Source organism: Anas platyrhynchos, chromosome 1, assembly GCF_047663525.1.
Source record: "Anas platyrhynchos isolate ZD024472 breed Pekin duck chromosome 1, IASCAAS_PekinDuck_T2T, whole genome shotgun sequence".
NCBI classification, from domain to species: Eukaryota; Metazoa; Chordata; class Aves; order Anseriformes; family Anatidae; genus Anas; species Anas platyrhynchos.
The window spans coordinates 79,078,672-79,097,822 of record NC_092587.1 but is presented as its reverse complement, the minus strand read 5'-3'; the positions used below and the strand labels follow the sequence as shown (position 1 = coordinate 79,097,822).

The 19,151-nt window shown below is 37.6% G+C and overlaps 1 protein-coding gene across 1 annotated transcript; it reads left to right on the top strand.

Moving 5' to 3' along the window:
* Window positions 1–466: 466 nt before the first annotated feature.
* Window positions 467–18,742, top strand: NDUFA9 (NADH:ubiquinone oxidoreductase subunit A9). The gene is made up of 11 exons (XM_027449916.3): window positions 467–620; window positions 3,689–3,859; window positions 4,646–4,743; window positions 4,935–5,026; window positions 7,922–8,063; window positions 9,108–9,210; window positions 9,759–9,826; window positions 9,973–10,049; window positions 14,243–14,338; window positions 16,298–16,364; window positions 18,470–18,742. Exons 1-11 carry the CDS (start codon window positions 563–565, stop codon window positions 18,638–18,640), a joined length of 1,143 nt encoding a protein of 380 aa, XP_027305717.1. The 5' UTR covers window positions 467–562; the 3' UTR covers window positions 18,641–18,742.
* Window positions 18,743–19,151: the final 409 nt, after the last annotated feature.

Genomic DNA, 19,151 nt, shown 5'->3' with positions numbered 1-19,151 from the left:
AACCATTTTAGTGAGTAGGTGCAGCGGTTACAGTGGCATAAGCCAGTTGTCGCAGTAACAGCCATTTGTATTCCATGCAGACTAAAAAGCAATGGGAGCTCCTGGGAAAAACGAAGCTATAATAGTGCAGGTGGCAGATTTAGAGTGCCCTGCGTGTGACTACGATGCAAGCTACACAGCGGCACTTGTTTAGGGGGGAAAATACCTCAGTGCAACACTGAGGCGAGAGGAGGAGCTGGGAACTGCAGGGTGGTTGACTCTAATCACGTCATAGCTTAATCCCCGTTGAAGGCTAATATAAGGAGGCCAGGTAACTGAAGGTGTGAGTGATTATCACTGAGAATGTTTTCAACCGGCCAGCTCAGCGGCGACCGAAGTTACAACGGCTCAGCTGCTGCCCTGCCTCATTTCCCCCCTCACGGGCTCCCCGCCCCGCCGCCATGACAGAGCCTTGCGCATGCTCACAGGGCACCGCGCAGCCATTTCTCCCCCCCTCCCATCCGGAGCGCTTGGCCCTGCCTGCCCGCCGTCGGCCGCGGGGGGTTGTGGGCTGAGCGGCAAGATGGCGGCGGCGGCGCTGCGCCCTCGGTCGGCCCGCGGCCTGTGGCTGCCAAGGGCAGGTGAGCGCGGCCGGCGGTGGGGTATTACTGCATTACATTTTTGTAATGTGGTAGTAATTGGGCGTGTGGCCATAGGTTATGATATGTTATGATGGATCCTGAATAATTACGGAACAAGAAAAGGTGTACGCTGCTAAAGAGCTTACAGTGTAAGGCAAGCACCAACAAGTGGGAGAATACAAGACGATAAGGGGATATTATTTACAAATATGACAGTGATAGTACCATGAAGAGCCTGTCGGCACGTATTTTTGCAGAAATAACAGCAAAGAACCCATAAAAACGTTGGAAGACACGCAGAAATTTTTCAGATTGTAAGAAGGAAAAAAAGACGTGGGTAGAACTATTTAATAATATTCTGTTTGAAAGGTACTCGTAGTAGACTAGAATACTGTTGGGTTTAGGTTTTATGTTTTAAGGACTGAACTGTTCCTAGTGAACCATAACAGTGTGTTGGTTAGTTTTGTAACTAGAATACTGTGTTCTTTTTTTTTTTGTTTTTCCACTTAAGCTTTTGGAAAGAGGAGTGTGTGTGAACAGGGTATTGAGAAGGATGGTTGGTCATCAAGCTTTCTATTTTACAATCTCAGCAGGCTGTGCAGCTTTTTGGAGCTAAAGGAATCTGTTTTTGAAGAACCCATTCATTTTTATGTAGGTTTGCTTATCCTATAAATAAGTATCAAGAAGTTATTGCAACAATACAAGAGTGAATGCGACATGTTCATCCAATGATCTGCCTCAGTATTATCCTTTATACTTGCACTTGTACTGGGCTTAGCTGGTCTCCACTTCTAGCCACCTGTTACTTTACATACGGGTTTTATTCTGTACAGACTATTCAATACACACTCCTGTTTACATATGCAGATTTACTTTGTTGTTGTTTAAAAGATTTTTTTTTTTTTAAAAGTTCCCACCCCAAGTATCCGAAGTATTTTTGAGCATAAAAATGTGGGTAAATTTTTAGGCTGAGAGTTCAGTTGTTGCAGTTTTCATCAAAAAAAACCACAGAATAACTGTATAACAAAACACTTTTGAAAATTAGTGACACCGTATTTTATACAGCTTTTCTTTGTGTACCAAGGAACCTATATAGGCTGCATATTGGTGTATTTTGTGCCAGGTAACATTGTGTTGACAGCTTGGTAATTTGTTTATGATATGCTGTATTGGAAATTCACTGAAATGACTGCCTTCACCATCACTGTACTTCTCCATAAGTGAAAACAGAGACTTTAGAGGGCAGTGTTGAATTAACTGTATAGTAGAAAAAGCAGAGAGTGAAGATAAGCGGGAATATGGCAGTGATGAATTGGTATGTTTCTTAGAAGTCAATTTGAGGCATTGCAAAGTTTAATATGAACCTACTGCATCACGTTAAGAACCTGAAATGAAGTAGCATATATGCTACTTTGAGCCAGGTACCATGCTGTTTAAGTGTTCCTGAGATCGGGCCTCTTTTTGTGTAGGAGAGTTGCTTTTCAAAAAGTCATAAACGTGAGTTTTATGTAGGTAATACATTATTTTGTCCTGTTTCTGTCAGCCAGTTGGGTTACAGTTTATAAGCATATTAGATTAATTTGAAAAGTCCAAATGAATGTTTGTGCTTTGTTTGTTTGTTTGTCAAACTGCCTTTCAGGACAAAGTTGTAGATGTTTGTGGCATCTTTATTTTTTTTTCCAGTTTGTACAGTGTGAAGAGAGGAGGGATAGACAAACCTTTGGGCACAGGCCTTGCTGGATTTTTTGCAAGTCTTGAGCACTGAAGTCTTGCTGGATTTTCTGGTTTGAATGTTATCATCTGACCTAATAAAATATAATTCATCTCCAAGCATACCTTGTACTTTTTATCTTGTTAACATTGTGGCTGTGGCATCAGTGCCACTGTCTCAACTGGCAGTACCTAACTATATCTGATTAAAATTGCCTCCTTCAGTGTACAAGTGGATTTTTTGCCTCCTTCAGTGTACAAGTGGATTTTTTAAAATCCCATAATCATCTGATTCTGGTATCAACTACTAGTCTTACTGTTTTTACTGTGGTTCTTTTTGCATAGTTTTATGTGGGGAAGATGAAACTTGCTTACCCATGAAGTGCTTGTGGTCATGATTTATTTGAAGTTGGAAGGTCAGTTATTGTTTTTTTTTTTCTTTTCTCATTGACAGCTGCTGCAGTCTGCTATTGTTAACAGCAGGATGTCTGTGGTGTTCTTATATGCTCTACATTTCATCCGTTCCTTTCTTTTTATGAGCAGAGCCATGTAGTAGCACAACACGCTTCCAATTTCAAAAATCCTCTATGAGTAGATAGATTTCTTGTTTCTTTTGGCTAACCTGATTGAAGAGAATGAATGTATGTCCTCTCCAAACTTCCTTTTTGAGGTATCTTGTCAATTTATATCAATACTCTAGTGATCTGTTTCTGTGGTTTCAACTCTTTGTAGCTCCTTGAGAAAAGACTTTGAGTCAATATCCTGTGCATCGTGGAACTGCCTCTTTGTATCTCTTCATTTCCTTGCACTCTAGAGCTGTGTTACAGCAGGACTGCTGCCTCTTCCAATGTTTGAGTCTGCTATATTTAGACTGAGATAAAAAGTCTGGTTTAAGCACATCTAGAATGAGCTTGACGTCTTTGTCTCATAGATCTCAAGTCTAGGAGCAGGACGTGGATGTACTCAGAAGGGACCTGCCTGTAGCAAGTAGTTTTTATTTGCTTAACCTCTGTCTCACCTCATACATCAAATACTAGTGCTAGCAAGTTAAGCTTTGCTTGCTGTTTAGGAACCGATAGCCCTAGTCTGCTCCCTCTGTGTCTTAGTTTGGACTTCAGTTTTTATCCACGCCTCCCTCATGCTCCTTGTCCTCTGACCTATCCAGCTGTCTCTGAAATATCCTGGCATGGGAAATCTTTCAAACAGAGAAAGAGGGGGAAAAAAACAAAAACAAAACCTAAAAATAATTAAAAAAAAAAAAAAAAAAGGTCTGTAATGAGAAAAAGTATTTTTAACTATGGTTTGACACTGATAAATTTTAGCTTGTATCACATGCTCTTTCCCATTTTGTGTTTCAGGCCCTGGGATTTCTGCCTTAGCTGCAGCTCCATCTGCATTGCAGCAGCACCGCCACGTTCATCATGCAGTGATACCTCATGGAAGAAGTGGACGATCCTCTGTTAGTGGCATTGTGGCCACTGTCTTTGGGGCTACAGGTTTCTTAGGACGCTATGTTGTCAATCGTTTAGGTAATGTTCTCCAGGAGTACTAATTAAAAGTTTAAGTGCTTAACCAAGCTCAATTTTTTCATTAGGTTACAGATTAATCTAGAAGGCTTTAGCATTTTGGATCTTAAAAATGCAGCAGTACAAAAGTGTTTTGCATCATTCCTTCATAGTATTTGGTTTAGTAAAGCGCCAAGATGCATCAATCAGTAAAAGCAGTTTTAGTCTCAAAAATAAGAAGCATTTGAAGATAGTTATAGACATTAAGACCAGTCATTCTCATTCACATAATGTTTTTCCAGTCTGTAGAATACAGCTCTGAGAAGATGTACAGCATGTATTTGATTCTTCTGATTTTGGCATTGTTAGCACACCATAGTAAATAGCTTGCAGAAGTTTGATGGGAGTTCTTTAGAGTTGTCCTTTTGATTTTGAGTTCCAGAAAATAACTCTTGCATTTTGTTTTTCCGTCTCTCCGTCCGCCTTCTAAAAATGCAAATATCCTTAGGTGTGACACATTTTTACATATTGTACTGTGTTTATAGTATGCACTGCGTTTTTTATTTTCTGTCTTACTACATCATTAATTCACTCAAGTATTCAAGTATCTACCTGCTTAAGAATCGAAATTATGTGTTAAGTTCAATAGCTTCTTTCTTTGCTACTTTCAGTTTTGCAGATATTTGAGATAGTTATGTGTATGTGTTGTTCTTTAATGCCAGGGACAAAGAAAAAAATCTGTACGTTCCTAGGTTCATCTACTTAGGTATGTAGTAGTTTAAAATAAATTAAATTTTTTTGAATGCTTAGGTCGCATTGGATCTCAAGTAATCATACCCTATCGCTGTGATCAGTACGACCTCATGTATCTGCGACCAATGGGTGACCTGGGGCAACTTCTCTTCTTAGTAAGTCTTTTACTTTGGCTTCAGATCAAATATAATACCATTGCTATACAAGGAAGTCTGTTAATCATTCTCAAAGTCAGAACTCCTGCTATTGTTTAGCCTGTAAATGGAAATGATGGGAAAGAGCTTTCTTTTATTGTGCCTTTTTACACATTGTCTCATCTCTTTCCCATTTGATGTTCTGGTTACAGGAGTGGGACTGTAAGGACAAAGACTCTATCCGAAGAGCCGTGGAACACAGCAATGTGGTCATTAATCTTGTTGGAAAAGAATGGGAAACAAAGTAAATTTTTTTCACCTATATGCATAGATTTGCAACAGGTATTGGATATTGTAGCCACTTTTTACAGCACATGTACAGTATGCAGTGACACCTTATTTTTGCCTTACATGAAAAGGCAAAACTGAAATCCTGCATATAAAACTTCTTCCACTTTAAATGTTTAATGTTTTAAAATGTGGTTATGATCTGCTCCTGAGAAGTAAATTATTTCTGTAATTTTCTAGTGAACAGTTTTTGTTTTGCTTGAGAGTTAAACTTCTTTTGCACACCTTACTGATGTTTGGTGGGTCCCTTTCTGTATCTCGTGGAGGCTTCCAGTTTCTGTGGACTCATTTACTTTATTAAAGAAGTTGGCTTACATCCTGCCACTTTGTGGTAATGATGGATTGTAGCCTACTATAATAAGCTATGATCAAGGTTTTCCTATTCTCTGGTAAATGTTAATGAACAGGAATAGCTATGGAGAGTCCCTATTATGATTAACAGTTCTTTGACAGTTTGGCACAGATGCTTTTAGCTACATAAGCATTTTTGGTAATAATTTTTTAAGTAGCTCCTTTTTGAAATCCATTTAAAAAAACACCTCACATAATTCAGGTTGAAAATGCACATAATAGCCTGTTTCTGTGTTTTGTTGGTGGTTCTTTTTTTTTTTTTTTCTTTTGCATACATGCAGTTTTCCAACTTTAAATAAAGCCTTGTTACAGCAGCACTGCCAGACAAAAACTCATTAACTATGTGGTTTGTCTTTTAACATGATCTTGCTGTCATGGCAGACAGAATCAATTGTAGATCTTGATTTCACCTATACTTAAAAGACTAATGCTTCTGTTGCACTATTTTTGGTTAATAGTCACTTGTCAGTGTTGCCCTAAGTTCTACAATTACTTTTCCTAAAATAGTGTGTCTCTTGGCAAGCACCAATTTCAGCTGTTTGTTGTCTGGTCAAGTATTATACATAACTTCTGGGAGACTCTTTGATTTTGTATTCAAACTCTTAGAGGTGCTTTTCTTTCTTTTTCCTGATAGTCACTTAGCTCCTTATCCCACTCTTGGAGTCCATAAAACAGTTTAGTTGGGGGAAAAAAATCTAAACTAACTTAACTTCATGTATCTGACAAGGTTTTTTTTTTTTTTTTGTCTTCTTCAGACTTTGGGGTGTAGGTAAAAACATACAAAAACAACCTAAGACTATTACGTATTGTTTATTGTTGCTGTTCTAACAGCAACAATTTCTTCATAATGTGGAAGCAAAGGAAGAAAAAGCCTGTGCAGTTGGCCAAAGGACAATGTAATCTCCATTTATCATTCAGAAATGTTCTTTCTCCCTTAACATTTCTGGACTCATAAAAAGTATGATTTGTGTATGGGAGAGTTCCTTTTTTAGTGAAAGTAAGTGAAACAACGACAAATAGTTTCATTCTAGTTTAAAAAAACAATCAAAACCAAATAAAAATTGTGTTGCTGTGGTCAGTTTCAGCATTGTCAAAAGCAGAGGAGTCAGTACACTTTAAAGACTTCTGAGTGTTTCAAAATTTGCTACTGTGTTTCTCAGAGGTCCTTATGTCTTTATCTGCTATGTTGATATCAGTGGTGGTGCTGGAACCCTGTGAAAAATTCTGTGGCCTGTTAAACATGAGGTCACACTAACCATTGTAATCATCCCAAAGTCTGTGAGAAACATGAGCAGGAAAAAAAAAGAAAATTAAGATTAGAAGTGGAGATTGGAGTGGGAAGGGAGGAGGGAGAAGTAAAGCCTGCCATTAAATACTTTCCTCCTTGCCTTGTATTAGTATACAGTATGATCTGTGTATATTATGTTGTTTGAAAACTCCATAGTTACAGGGGGGATGTTGGTCATTCTTCTGTGTTTCTAAAATCTATTTTTGTGAGTAGAACAGGAGTAATGGTTCCCAGGATCAGATTAGCTATTGAGGGGTCAAAAATAACTTTTTATTTTTAAGGCTTTCTTTAGACTCCAGTGGGATCTGAAGAGCTGTGAGAGTAGATAAGGATAAAGGGAGAGGCATTTGAGAGAGGCATTCAGAGTAACAAAAATGTTTTTTACTCAGAATCAAATGGAAAAGATGGAGTGGGGTGCTTATAAGGACAATATAAAGACATGAGAAGCCAATTCTCTTCCTTGCAGTTTTGGTATAGTTGGAAGGAATTTTGGGATTGTTGCCAGGCTCTAGTGTCAGTTCTGCTTGGAGACTGAGCTTCTGTATTGTTCTTGATCAAATGCCAAACTAGATTACAGTTGAACCCCACTAACTTTGGCCCCTTGAATGCTATGAAGTGAGTAGAGTATATATTTTTTTCTTCCTTCACCCTTACTTTTGAAGTCCTCTGTCAGCTGCAATGGAATACTCGTAACTGTTCTGTCAATGTAAAATTTTCCATTTGCATAAGCACCTGTGAGTTCTTTGGTCTGTTTTCATCCACTTTCTTAATGCCTAGCATCTATCCTAACTTAGGCTACTCAGAATTTGTGTTCCTTTTTAATGTAATTGAGTGCATCAAACAAAGTCAGTTTTTGAACAGGTATTGTAAAAAGACAGTTTTGCTCAGATTTTGAAATGCAGCACTTTTTTCAAACAAAAGAACATGTTTTGTCTTGGGAAGGGTTTTCTACTTGTCCCAGATGAGTGGGCAAGAGTTTTTCATACTGATTTGATTTTACCAGATGAAGAAGGCAGTACTATTGCTGTAATTAAAGCTCACTGTTGCATTTCACTTCTTATGAGAAGAATATCTCACAAACTTAAACTTTCTAATGAGGAGCATTGATAGGTTTTTGAAATATATTCAAGTAATATGTAATGATTGCTCTTGGTCGGTAGGCAACCACTATTGGTCACTCTTAAATTAAAATTTGTTTTTGGCTTGTTCCAGAAACTTCAGTTTTGAAGATGAATTTGTAAATATTCCTAAAAGTATTGCCCAGATAACTAGGGAAGCTGGTGTGGAAACACTCGTTCATATCTCTCACCTGAATGCGAGCTTGAAGAGTCCTTCCAAATACCTAAGGAATAAAGTAAGTCTAGAATAATTTTGAAGATTTTTTCAGAAAGCCTACTTTTTGTCTTTTTTCCAACTGAGTCTGTTTGAAGGAAATCACTGTATGAAATTCATTCTTCTATGGAATTTCGTCTTCATCTGAGAAATTATGTTACTGTGCTTACTGGGGCTAGAAATCTTCCTAAGTTTTGCATGTACTTTGAAGGGAAATAGATCTTGTATTCCTGCAAACTACTCCTTTCTTCTGTCCTTGGGTATCTTTGCATCTACAATTATTGTTGTTAGGAAGGAGTTTGGTGGTGGTTTGGGATCTGATATTATGTTTTACATCTAAGGCTGACCTAGTAAATGGAAGTAAGTAGATGATGCCGAAATGAATTTTGCAAAAACAAAAAATCAGAGTTACAGACCCTTGTGCAAGAACAGATAATAATTCTACTGCTACGAAAAAAATCTGGTTTTGGTATCCTTTTGTTTTATCCTGTGCGCTGGACTCTGTTGCCTTGCTTATAATAGATGTTTTTTAAACACAGTTAAAATTTGGTAGCTCTCAGTGTGTAATGAGTTTATAGGGGATATATATATATATATACACAGGCCTTATTGTGTTGACCAGTCCCATGGGGAAAGCAGCTGCTTCTGAAGTTTTTTTTCAGTCTACTTAAGCAATTCTTTGAGTGTTTTAATAATACAGTAGGGGTTATTTAAACATTATGTTGTTTTTTGTTTTGTTTTCAATCTCTGTTCTGACATAAGATAGAGAAGTACTTAGATTAGGCTTCTTTGTTTTTGAACTTCATCGCTTTTAACATGCATTACTTCACTAATGAGACTGTTGTATCTCAAATGGAATAAGTTATCTACGTTTCTATGGGACTTTTGGGACAGTCTTTGAGAACTTAGCATCTCAAAAATAAATGACTCAGATACAAATAATTTTGTACTGCTGCTGATGAGTTCCTGAGTGCTATAGTAAGGATGCTGTAAATTCTGAAAAGGTATCATCTTCTGGTCTATCTGGAAGGGATCTAATTCATGTGATCACTTTAATTAATGACAGGCTGTTGGAGAGAAAGCAGTGAGGGAAGAATTTCCAGATGCTATAATTTTGAAGCCTGCTGAGATGTTTGGGAGGGAAGACCGTTTTCTCAATCATTATGCGAGTATGTATTCTTGAAATAATAAAACCATGTCAGGTATGTATACATAATTGTGGAGAACAGAGGGAAAATGCATTTTACTTTTGGGGAGTGGAGAGTTGATTTTTTTTTTTTTTTAAGTCAGAAATTTACTGTATTTTGCTTTATTGAAGATGTGTAACAGAAGAATAATAATTTTTCAACCTATGGTGAAATGGTAGATCCTGGATTCTTCCTCAGTCTAATTAGACTTTGCTGTTTGATTTTATATGCTACTACTTTTTTTTTTTTCTATTTAGATTGTCCTGACACTCTAGACAGCAGAGAGTAGAAGCTGTTTCTGGCTTGCAAAGTTGAGATATCTCTGAACCACTTTAGGTGAACAGCAAGCATAGCCTTCCCATGGTTGTTGATAAGACAGTTGAATGTGGGGAATAATTATTTCCAATTTTTTTAATCAATATTTTTCAGAAGAGATCCACACTCAGTGTTGTGCAACATGTATTGGTTATTTGCCTGCTGAAATGATTCACAGATCTTATTCTCAAGTTATATTTGTTTCTGTCCGTCAGATATGCGCTGGTTTGGTGGTGTGCCTCTTATTTCGATGGGCAAAAAAACAGCTAAACAACCAATATATGTAAGTTTTCCTAAAAGCAAGACAATCCCAAATCCTGTGTGTCTTTTTCTATTTTCCTTTCTCCCCATAAATCACTGTTGAAGAAGAGTGTGTGCATGCATTCATGTTTTCTGTTGGTAAATATCTGTTGTTATTGTTTCTCACAGGTGGTTGATGTAGCAAAGGCAATTATTAATGCAATTAAGGATCCTGACGCTAAAGGAAAAACATACGCCTTGGCTGGGTAGGTTACTTTTCTGATTTTAATTATCTGAAGTACTTCTTTTTGGTGTCATTTTTTGGCATGCTGCACAGTACATTTAATTTCTCTATCCATGCACACAGTTTGAGCTGCAATAAATTCCACCTCCTTTTTGGGAGGAAAAATGACTCAAGCTGTTGTTGTGAGTACTCTGAAAATCCTAGTTTGGGCCCCATTGCATTTAATGTTATGTATGTGCACACACACAAAAAGATAACCCAGTCTTTTTAAAATGCACCAGACAAAACAACGTTAGAGAAAATGCTACTGAAACTATGTGGAAATCACCTCGAATAAGAATGGATAAAGCCAGTGGATCCCTTGGAATATTTATTTATAAAAGCTCCAAGTCAGAATAGGTCATTAGTAATAAGGAAAGATGACCTGCTAAATGCCAAGGTAATGGGTCCGTGTTTCAGTATGTGGCACTGAAATCAGTCGTACGGTTATTCCTGAAAACATACTGGATTTTGCAGAAGGCGTATCTGAGACTTTATTGTTCTTTCCATATTCATTTTGTGATGCTGTCACTGTAGAGCAGAGATTATTACTAGTTTATCTTTCACTGTTGTGATGTAACTGAGCTATTGAGGAAGATGCTGTTCTAGTAGCCAGTTTAGGTGTGTAGTATGCTGATGTTCTTGAAAAGGCAGCAGCTTTTTTTTTTTTTAAATCAGGCTGAAGAACTTCTGTTTGAAAACTAGCAAAATAATTTTCAGCTTCACCCCTGTCTCAGCAGAAGTAACTACTCTAGCAGCAGGAGAAACTGAGAACTGCACACTAAATGGAACAATATTTGTAACCAAATGCAAGGGCAGTTGGCTAAACTTTGTATTCTTGCGGTTTCAAAGTCTCATTTTTTGGCAATTTGGAGAAGGCCAGGGGTTCAACACCTAGGTTTCAGAGGCAGGAATTTAAGCAAGGATGCCAGGCTATTGCTGCAAGGAATACAGAGTTTCAGGCACCTAACAGTGACTGAAAAGCTTTTGAATAAGTGATAGTCTAAACTGAAGACTCAAACCAGTGTTGGAAAACCAAAGGAACTCTGCAACATAACCCTTGATTAAAGCTGTGTGAAGCACTTTTTTTTTTTTTTTACGGGAGTTAACAGCTTGAGTTTAAAATATTAATTTACATGTAGTAAAAGAATGCTTCTCCCTCTCCTACTATATGGTGGAATAGAGTTTCAACTATGGCAGCTGGTGGTAGCATTGCTACGCCTGAACAACTGAAGATTTTATATGTTTTTTTCTCTGTTCTGTTCTTCTCTGTTCCGTTCTTCTCAAATGTCACTGTTTTTTCTTCATCCATTTATTCAATCTTTTGTCTTGGATGGTAACAGCTTGCTGTCAGCTGGTTTTGTGGTTGGTGTAATGACACTTGTAGTAACTTTTTTCTTGGTAAAGTTGCATTGTTGATGTTTGGGAATTTATAAAGGAACAAAAGCGCTAGTCTTTATTTTTGCATTTTATTATATAGAGATACTTTATGCATATCTGTGGATTTTAACTATCAAGACTGAAGTAAATTTGACTTATTTTACTAGCTTTGGATAGGCATTAGGATGTTTAAGTATAAAGCGAAAACTTGGTGTCTGGTACTCCTGTTTAACTTCATAAATCCAGATCTATATCAGGCTATATAGTTCATCCACCTGGATGAAGTCAACAAGGAGTTTGGAGCGTTGAATTCATTTGAATTCTCCCAAATATGCTGGCCTACCTTTAAGGTATATACAGTAGATTGTTTTGCCCTAATTTGCCTTTAGAAACTATAGTAGTAGTAATTTAGCATTTTTCTCTTTTCTAACACCTAACAACAAATTTTGTTTATTTGCATTTGTATTCTCTCCAAAGAACATTGCAGGCTGTTGAGCCTGAGCTATTGAAGGCTCAATTTTCATTCATGCAGCCTCAAACATTGATATCCTTGAGATACTTGGTTTATCAGAGTGAAATTGATGTTTTTCATATCGTAGCCAAGGGTTTCTGGAGTTTTACATAGTCTTACTCTAGCTGTTACTTACTCTTCATTTATATGGGATTTTAGATTGCAGCAGTAATTCATTTTCAGATGAAAAGCTACAGAGTCTTATTTTTAGGATGATTCTACCTGTGAAGGAGTCAGTCTCAAGATGGTTGTCATTTCACTGAAGTCTCTGCCTTACCTGAAAAATACAGCAAAACATTAGGAGACTCACAATTCTGTTAGTTCATTATTTCTTTGAATCATCATCTGCACCATGTAATTTTGAAGGCTGAAACACAAAATGATACATCAGAGCTTAGTAGTGTGTGCTTATGAAGATTTTTCAAAATGTATACTGGCAAGTTGCCTTGAAAGCCAAGGTAGGTAATTGTTTCAGTCCAAGAACGGGGTTAAGCTGAGGCAGGGGAAGTTTAGGCTTGACATCAGGAGGGGGTTCTTCACAGAGAGAGTGGTTGCACACTGGAACAGGCTCCCCAGGGAAGTGGTCACTGCACCGAGCCTGACTGAATTTAAGAAGACATTGGACTGTGCGCTTAGTCACATGGTCTGAACTTTTGGGTAGACCTGTGCGGTGTCAAGAGTTGGACTTGATGATCCTTAAGGGTCCCTTCCAACTCAGGATATTCTATGATTCTAAGGCATCTAGAAAAATGGAGTATTTAAATGCCAAGGTGAAGTCTGAACAAGAAAAGAATAGGAACTCCCAGTGGTATGTGTTTCTCTTAAACGACTGCAGGTGTACAAGAGCCTGACTGTTTCTATCCCTCCATTTTGAGAGGGCAAATGCATTCTTTTGGGGAATTTACCTTGGTTTCTTCCTCTTGCTCTCGAAGAGAACAGCATGTTCTTAGTCTCTCAAAGGCAAGCGAATTAGTTTCCTTGCAGCTATTTGCTACCTAAGAAACCTTTATTAATTTTTGGTGTTTGCTTTCTAGCTTTTTGGCTTTCTTGTGTTACAAAGTGTTAACTGGGCTTCTACAGATTCAATCTTATCCAAGTGCTTAGTGTATTGCAATCAGAATTTGAGTCACTTGTTACATGGAGGAGGCGCGTTAAGAGTGTGATTTAGAAGCACACAGCATACATTTTATTCAGTATGAATGGTGGGCTAGCCTAGTCCTGCAACCAGATACCCGTGTACCTGGCCACTTACTCTTCCTCTTGCTCAACAGGACGAGGGAAAACAATAAAATGAAAAACCTTGTGGGTTGAGATAAAGACAGGGAGACAGTTTACCCAGTTACTGTCATAAGCAAAACAGATTTTACTTGTGGAAAATTCATTTATTGATAATTAAAATAAATTTGGGCATTGTGAAATAAAGACAAAACAAACAAAAGAAACCCCATCTACCCTTTTCCCTGGCTCTGCTTCACTTCTGACTCCTCTATTGCATCTCCCTGAGTGGTACAGAGGGTTGGGGAATGCCATATGGGTTCAGTCTGTAGCAGCTCCTTTCTGCCATTCCTTCATCTACACATTTTTCTCCTCCTTTATGATGATCTTCCCCATTGGTTGTTGAGTAATCTCTGCTCCAGTGCCTAGAGCCGCCACCAGCTTTGATATTGGTGTTCTCTCTGCTGTTTCAGACACACTTCTTCCCTTCACAGATCAAACGTGTGTTTGTGCTTGGGACTGCCCTGACCCAGATGTAGGACCTTGTGCCTTGTTGAATCTCTTGAGGTTCACACAGGCCCATCTCTCAAGTCTGTCAAGGTCCTTCTTTAATATATTTTCACAGAGGCACCACCAACTTGTCTCATGGGCTTATCTGTGACCTACAGTGGGTCTGTTAGAGATGAGTGTCTGGGCATGGGGCAACGCCTGAACTCTTTACACAGAGGCCGCTTCAGCATTTCCCTACTACCATCACCTTGGTAGGGACATCCAAAACTATGATAAAACAACTTTGTAATTCATTAATTCATGATGTGTATAGTTACCATCGCTGACATCTGATTATATGTATTTCTAAATTAATCTGCTTATTTCAAACAGTATGGAATTTTAAGAACAAAAATTTTTTCACTTCTTGTGAGGTAACTGACAAACCTGACAAATAACTTACGCTGAAGAATATGGGCCCTTGGTAGGCTTAATGTATGTGTAACTTGCTAATTTTTCTCTTACTGCAAATGTTTAAGTACACCTAATTTAACTATAATGTTTATTGCTCTTTCTTTCAGACCTAATCGCTACCTTCTTCATGACCTGGTAGAATATGTATACGCAGTTTCCTTCCGAACCTTTTTTCCATATCCACTTCCACGTCCTCTGTATCAGTAAGTGGAACCCTTCCTTTCCTAAGAACTTTTCAAGCAGCATAGAAGTGTAAATAACTGTTGCGTTGGTCATTTACTATTAGTACTGTTAATTGCTACTTAACATTGTAGGATTGTAGAAACTGGCTTTCCCCAAGTACACATTTGTTAATTTTGAGTCTTCTGCTCAGGCACAGGCTTGACCTTGATGAGCTACTGAATAAAAAGTGGAGTTGTAGTAAACTTAACTATTTATCCAGAGTTATTGAATGGCCTTGCTTTTTCTGAGCCACAGATTAGTAAAAGGTCCAAAGTGGAGACACTCAGTAGCAAATTGAACAAACTTCTAAAAGTACCACAGGGAAAAACTGTGTATGCTGCTGACCATAGCCCTGACAGATGCTTTGTACAGCACAGCTACTGTCAGCTGTCCCTCCAGTCTGTTGAGCACTGCCACACTGGAAATAGAATTAAGATAGGGGTGTCTATTGGTATTGACTTGACTTTCTAGTTCAGCCCTTGGTATTCATTTCAACTAGTGATGGAGGTAGGTTTTTGTTGAGTTGATGACCTGGGAATTTAAGCAGTGCATTCGAGCAAGCTTTTTTTTTTTTTAATATGAGGAAAGGAACATCTTTTAGAAGATAGTAACAAATAGGAAAATAGTAAAAGAAAGCTGTAGCATGACTTCAGTTGACTACAGTGGATGAGTTGTAAAGGTTCTGCTTGCATGCACAGAACAACCTGTGTAGCTGTGTGTTTTGTCTCTTTAGAGCACTCAGGAGAGAAGCTGATCTGCAGAATCATATCTACAGAGTAATAGTGCATGAAAAAGTTTAGTCCTTAAGGTATAATTGGGCATCCTTTTACAGAGCTACCTGCAAACAGGAAATTCCATTTCAGAATATAATCCTCTGCTTGGTAGATGTGTCAGTGTTTGGGTGCTGATCCTCCCTCATTTTAGTGCAATACAAGCTAAATAGCTGAAGAGAAGTCTAGAACCCTTTTATCAATCTGCTAATGAACTATTAGGTTCATGTAGCAGATGATGAATAATTCTAGAACATCTTCAGCCAATTCAGAAATAGATGCAACAGTTGTAGAGTCCTCTAGTTAACATGGCTTAGATGACATAGAGAAGCTTGTTAAAAAGTAGCTATGTTGGTGTGTGTTATTCTTATTAGCTCACATTAGCTGCAGTCCATGTTATACGTTTTTCTTTATGGGCTAAACTAAGTGGTATTTCATATTTTTGAGAAAAGAGCATGTCTGTAAGGCAGGTAAGCCTAGTTATGTTTGTGTAGTAACTTTATACTATCCTGGTCTGCAAGCTGAGAGTTTCAGTAAGAGGTTCTACCTTGGAATACTCTTGGTCCTGAATCATCAAGCAAGAACTGTAGTATTTTTTTTTCTCTGCCAGATTGACTTGCTTTCAAGGGAAATTTGATTTCTGGAAACTGCAAATACTCTAATACTCATCCTTTTTATAGATGTAGATTGTTCCAGATTCCGTCATCTTGTTTATGTGGCTGTTAAATCATTTAGTTGTCAGCAAGCATGTTTTCCCATGGAGGCATTGAATCAAACTTTGTGACTAATTGGATTACTGCCTAAACTATTAGGGAAAAGAGTTTGGAGAAAAGGCAGGGGAAGGACTGAACCCTCTGGTGTGTAACAAATTGGATGTGTTTACTTTCTCCACCTACTAACAACACTCTGTTTTACTTCTAGATATCTACTCTTCCATCCCCTTATGAAGTAGAAAAGTAGGAGGTTGAATAATTCAGTAGCAAACAGTTAAAGTTACCAGAAACACAGCTAAGAAATAGTTTGCTGACATGTTCATTGCGTTAATGATTTTGTAGCTTTGCACAAGCAGAGCGCACTATAAAGTGTGTAATATTCTTCTGAGATCTTGTTTTTTTTTTTTCCTGTGTATTGGCATAATGACTATAATTTTGCAACTCTTCCTGATTACAGTTTAGTTGCAAGGTTCTTTGAGCTCAGTCCATTTGAACCATGGTTAACACGAGACAAAGTAGACCGGGTAAGTGAAGAACAACTTTCAAATTTTTTGGGGGGAATGTTTGTATTTGTAACTTCCACTTTGTAGTTCTATGTTCAAGGAGTGCTGAAATGTGTGTACATCGTGTGGTACAGTATTTCAGTCAGTTCTCTAGCTAGAGTTTGATTGTGAAGAATTAACTTCAGGCTGTTTGAATGGTGTACAACAATTTAACACTTGTAGTTTTAAAAAGGCTAAGTGAGAGAGAGAGACTAGCTGGATTTTTTTTAAAGGTATCATTAGGATGTATTTTTTTCTGATAGTATTGGTGGAGAAAGAATAGTTAACATTTTTCTTTAAATAGGTTTAAGAAAGTGGTCAAAACAACTGGCAAAGAGTTATATAATCAGTGGTAGTAACATGGTAATGTGGTGAAAAGTGAATGCCCAACATTCATATGTGTTAAATGATCAGGGCTGCATGCATTACCTCTTCTCTTCTTTGCCCAGCAAACACTATTAAAATTAGGTAACAGTGAGTTTATGTTCCTATATCTGCATTAAAATCACTTACACCACCTAGACAGTGTCATTTTTTTAAAAACTCAAGTTGAACTACACTAAATACAGACAAAATTCTTGCTTAATATTTGAATGCATTTCTAGTGGAGGTGTTGAAACTTTGTGTTTATTCTTAAGTTCTGAGATTATTAATATTCCTGATTCTCAGAGTATGTGAATGGGGTTGGACAAAAAGCTTAACAGTAGCCTATTATAACCTGATAGTACACTGGGACAACTAAGAATCTGGAAGAGTTTGGTCTTGTCATTAGAGCTGCTTATTGAATAGCTGTCAGGAATTAACTTTCCTCTTTGCATTTCTCCATATGTAAAATAAACAGTAATTTTCTATTCCTGATGGAAATTAATTGTGAAAAAACGTGGACAGTGTATATAATTGAGGAAATAAGCTTATTCATGGTATAGATAAAAGCTTTTTTCCACTTTCCAAGCCACTAACACAATCCCCGTGTCAGAGGGAGTTGGCACTGTAGTTCTATTGACCATATTGACACAGGAGGTAGACATACTACCTCATGAAAACTTTAATTCTAGCTGCTTTCATAATTCATAGTTAGATTTTTGTGAAATAAGCCTGTACCAGTTGACTCAAAATACTGCAATTCAGCTGTAGTATGGGTAATATAAAAGGTTCTCTGTTTCCCGTGTCTGATCGTTCCCCTCTTTTCCAGCTTTTCACCTGTAAGTGATCTGTACACAAAAATAGATGATTGACTTAGACCTTTTAAGAAATAGCACTGTAAATGAAATCTCACTTTTCTAAGGTACAGGTCATTTGCATTGAAAGTAAGTTAATAGAATTAAATATTTGTCCTGTATAGGACCCTGTTCTAACCATAAGCAGAGAAAAGCAGATACTAAAGACAGTAATTCAACACGCATTTTCTTGAGAAAGCAGAATGCATACTTGCAGTTCAAATATACGTTTACATACAAGTTTGGCCTAATTTCATGGTTTCAATTCAGTAATCTTACTGGTATGGAGAGAGAATGAAAAACCTTTCTGCATATCTCATTTATCCCTGAATCTAAATCTGAAGTCTGAAGGATTTATTTTTTTTGGCAGCAGTACAGAGCATCTGTATCTCCTAGCTAAGTACAATAGGTACTTCATACATTATATGATGAGGCCATAGTTTTGTAGGGCCATGTTGATTCTTTTCATCCTCCCAAGAAAAAAATTGTGCCAAAATTACAGTTGGTGAGCAGGGAATGACACAGAGGTGGCTGAGTCCACATTTCTTTAAATAGTTCTTCAGATCTATTGCAAGATGTGGGAATGTATTGTAATGAAGTCTTCTTTCTTAGGGGAAATAGCCCTTTATCAACAGCATCAGAACTGCAGTTGAATCTCTGAAGAGCTGTCATGTGTAGAAATTTGTTTTGAGACGTATTAAAATGTTTCTAGTACTAGAGATTCATGCTAGTATGTGTTTAGAAAAGAAAAACGGTAACCTCAGGTGTGAATACACAATACTTCTCTTCTGCATGTTAAAAATTGCATTGGGTGTTAATGCTATTCATTCTGTTAATTCCCACTCTTTTTTCCCTTTTCATTTCTTAAAGTTTCACATAACAGACATGACATTTCCTGACCTTCCTGGTTTGGAAGACCTGGGTATTCAACCAACACCTCTAGAACAAAAAGCAATTGAAGTTCTGCGCCGTCACCGCAGATACCGCTGGTTGGATGCTGAGCTGGAGGAGGCAAAACCAGCAAAGACATACAACATGTAAACAGTTGCTTAGGTGGTTACTTAACACTACCTAAACTGTCTTTCTGTGACCTAATTTGTTTGGAGACCTGTGTATATACCAAGTAAAATATGGTAATCATAAGCTGTATTTTGCCAGTGTTTTCTTTTTAATTATGGAAGACTGTAGCACAATTCTTATCTTTAAAATGTCATGGTAGCAAATTTGCATATCATTTCTTAGATAGTGAGCACTGAAGTATTTTAGCTGGGATAAGTTGAAATTGGTGGGGAAACTGAGTGGGATTGAGAACAGGGATATAACAAGTGACAGCACCTTGTATTTTCACCTCAATGCTTGCTTCCTACTATTTGCCTTTGTTGGGTGTGGCAATAGGAGAGAAGGAACTGGGACAAGTTGGACAAATAATCACGGCATCAAAGGTAGAAACCTAATGGTGGAGGAGAAATTTGAGGTGGAGATTGGGACTGAATAGTTTAAAAAAAAAAAAAGGAGAATAGAAAAAGAATGGACAAATTGAAAAGAACAAAAA